General features: G+C 38.6%; 1 protein-coding gene across 1 annotated transcript; it reads left to right on the top strand.

The window, feature by feature from the left end:
* The first annotated feature begins 368 nt into the window (after positions 1 to 368).
* LOC116032229 (berberine bridge enzyme-like 8) lies at positions 369 to 2,173 on the top strand. The gene has a single exon (XM_031274715.1). The coding sequence runs from the start codon at positions 443 to 445 to the stop codon at positions 2,039 to 2,041; it is 1,599 nt and encodes a 532-aa protein (XP_031130575.1). The 5' UTR covers positions 369 to 442; the 3' UTR covers positions 2,042 to 2,173.
* Positions 2,174 to 2,903: the final 730 nt, after the last annotated feature.

The following is a 2,903-nucleotide window of genomic DNA, read 5'->3' as shown; positions in this document are numbered from 1 at the left end:
TATGTCTTACCTTATATTTATTTTATCCCACATGTGTTGGAAAAAAATAATAACAATAATAATGAATTTTTCTGCAAGGCTTATTAACAAGGACAATATATTAATTATATCCATATGTAAAGGTGCTTAATTAACATGGTCAAAACATTAAATATACCAACGTATGGCATAGGCGCATGAGTTGATGAAGATAGATGGAATGTCAAAGAGAAAACAATTTGGTTAACCATATGCATTTTGGAAACTTCTAAGTCAATTGAAGGCCAATTAATCATATGTTATCCATTCAAGCCAAAATTTATTCATTGAATATTTGCTTGAATGAAGCCAAATATTTCTCTATATAAACCGTAACCTATCCTCCGTTGGATCATACATAACACAAAATTTCACCTCTTTCAAACATTGATTTTTGACGAAAGATCAATTCAACACCCAAAGTATGAGAGCTGCTTTTTTGTTAACCATTTTCCTTTTATCCATTGGTGCTTGGGCACCTTTGTGTTCTTGTGCTTCAACCATTCTTGAATGCCTTAATGATCGTTCAGATCCCTCTCATCCAATCTCCCCGGTTATATACACCCCCAACAATGGTTCATTTTCTTCGGTTTTACAAGAATACATTCGGAATTTGAGATTCAATGAATCATATACCAAAAAACCACTTTTCATTGTGACTGCTACACATTTGTCCCACATCCAAGCATCCATACTATGTGCCAAGGAGCATGGCCTCCAAATGAAAGCCCGGAGTGGCGGACATGACTACGAGGGTGTATCGTATGTCTCTGACGTGCCGTTCTTCATCCTCGACATGTTTAACTTTAGGGCGGTCAATGTTAGCATCGAGGATGAGACTGCATGGGTTGAAGCTGGAGCCACCTTAGGGGAAGTTTACTACGGAATTGCCAATAAGAGCAACGTGCATGGCTTCCCTGCGGGCGTGTGTCCGACGGTGGGAGTGGGAGGCCATATCAGTGGTGGTGGATATGGAAACATGATGAGAAAATACGGCCTCACGGTGGATAATGTTATTGATGCCAAGTTGATCGATGTGAACGGTCGTCTACTTGATCGCAAATCTATGGGGGAGGACTTGTTCTGGGCCATAACGGGAGGTGGTGCCTCAAGCTTCGGAGTTGTTTTATCTTACAGAATAAACCTAGTCCGCGTGCCACCTAAGGTAACAGTTTTCAGTGTCAGAAGAACCTACGACCAAAACGCTACAAACATCGTCTACCGCCACCAGCGCGTGGCCCACATGCTAGACCCCAACCTCTTCATCCGCCTAACACTCGACGTCGTGAATAGCACCACACAGCCTGGAGAAAAAACCATACGCGCCACCTTCAACGCCCTTTTCCTCGGAGACTCCAAAACCCTTCTCTCCACCATGAATGAAAGCTTCCCAGAGCTAGGGTTAACCCAGACTGACTGCACAGAAATGTCATGGATAGAATCCGTGCTCTTCTACACCAGTTTCCCATCCGGAACCCCCGTGGAAGAATTGCTCTCTAGGGTCCCACAAGTCCTAGTCCACTTGAAGAGAAAATCAGATTATCTCCAAACCCCAATGCCCAGAGACGGTATAGAGTTCATCTTCAAGAAAATGGTGGAGCTTCAAACACCCATGCTCACATTCAACCCCTACGGCGGGAGAATGGCGGAGATTCCCTCCACCGCAAAACCATTCCCTCACCGTGCCGGAAACATCGCCAAGATTCAATACGCAACAAACTGGAACGAGGATGGATACGAGGCAGCACAACACTACTTAGAAATCACAAGACAGCTTTACGAATATATGACTCCATTTGTTTCGAAGAATCCTAGGGAGGCGTTCTTGAACTACAGAGACTTGGATTTGGGGATAAATCACAATAAGGGTGGGCGAAGAAGCTACCTTGAAGGGAAAACATATGGGTTGAAGTATTTCAAGGAGAATTACAATAGGTTGGTGAAGATAAAGACCAAGGTTGATCCAGATAACTTCTTTAGGAATGAACAAAGCATCCCTACTTTCCCAACTTGGAGGAAATGAAATGAAACTACTTAGCCTATATATGTCTCTCCTTAGCTCCACAATAAATAATGTTAAAATTTCATTCTGTTGGTTATGTACTAATAAATATTTGTATAATAAGAATTATTTAATTTAAAATATTTGTATAAATTTTTGTCCATACTTTAATTAACAAATAGTATATCTACAACCAAGTATGGTGATCACATTTATCACAAATGATGTAATTATAGAGAAAATCATAAGCAAAAAAATTGATCACATTTATCACAAATGATATAATTATAGAGAAAATCATAAGCAAAAAAATTTGGAGAACTAAGTAGCATTTGCTACACTTCATACGCAAACTCACATTTATCACAAATGATGTAATTATCGCAAAGTTTCGAACCCGTGACCTTTGGATGGCTCTAATATCAAATTGAATTATGTGTTCCATCCAACTAAAAGCCTAAACTGATAATTAGAGTGCACATTTATGTTTATATTATATTTATGCTCACACATCTCACTTTGAATTTTTTAATGTAATTACAAAATCATTGTCACAAACCGAAATAAAAGGTTCTCGTGAGGACAATGCTTCTCGTACGCCGTGCGGTCACTTACCATTAAGTACGAATAAATGCACCACAATGTGTTCGAAAATGCATCATTAGGTGTGGTGCGGGGTGGTGCACTATTTCAGTGTGTGGTGCATTTCCGAACAATATGTGGTACTTTTTTGCATAACTATTGGTGAATTTGCACTAACTGCACTGGAAACACTTTCTATATTTGAACCATATTTTATATATATATATACATATATATATATATATATATATATATATATATATATATATATATATATATATATATATATATATATATGTAT

The sequence above is a fragment of the Ipomoea triloba genome, chromosome 10 (assembly GCF_003576645.1).
Source record: "Ipomoea triloba cultivar NCNSP0323 chromosome 10, ASM357664v1".
Classification (NCBI taxonomy): domain Eukaryota; kingdom Viridiplantae; phylum Streptophyta; class Magnoliopsida; order Solanales; family Convolvulaceae; genus Ipomoea; species Ipomoea triloba.
This window is presented reverse-complemented; position numbering and strand designations above follow the sequence as displayed.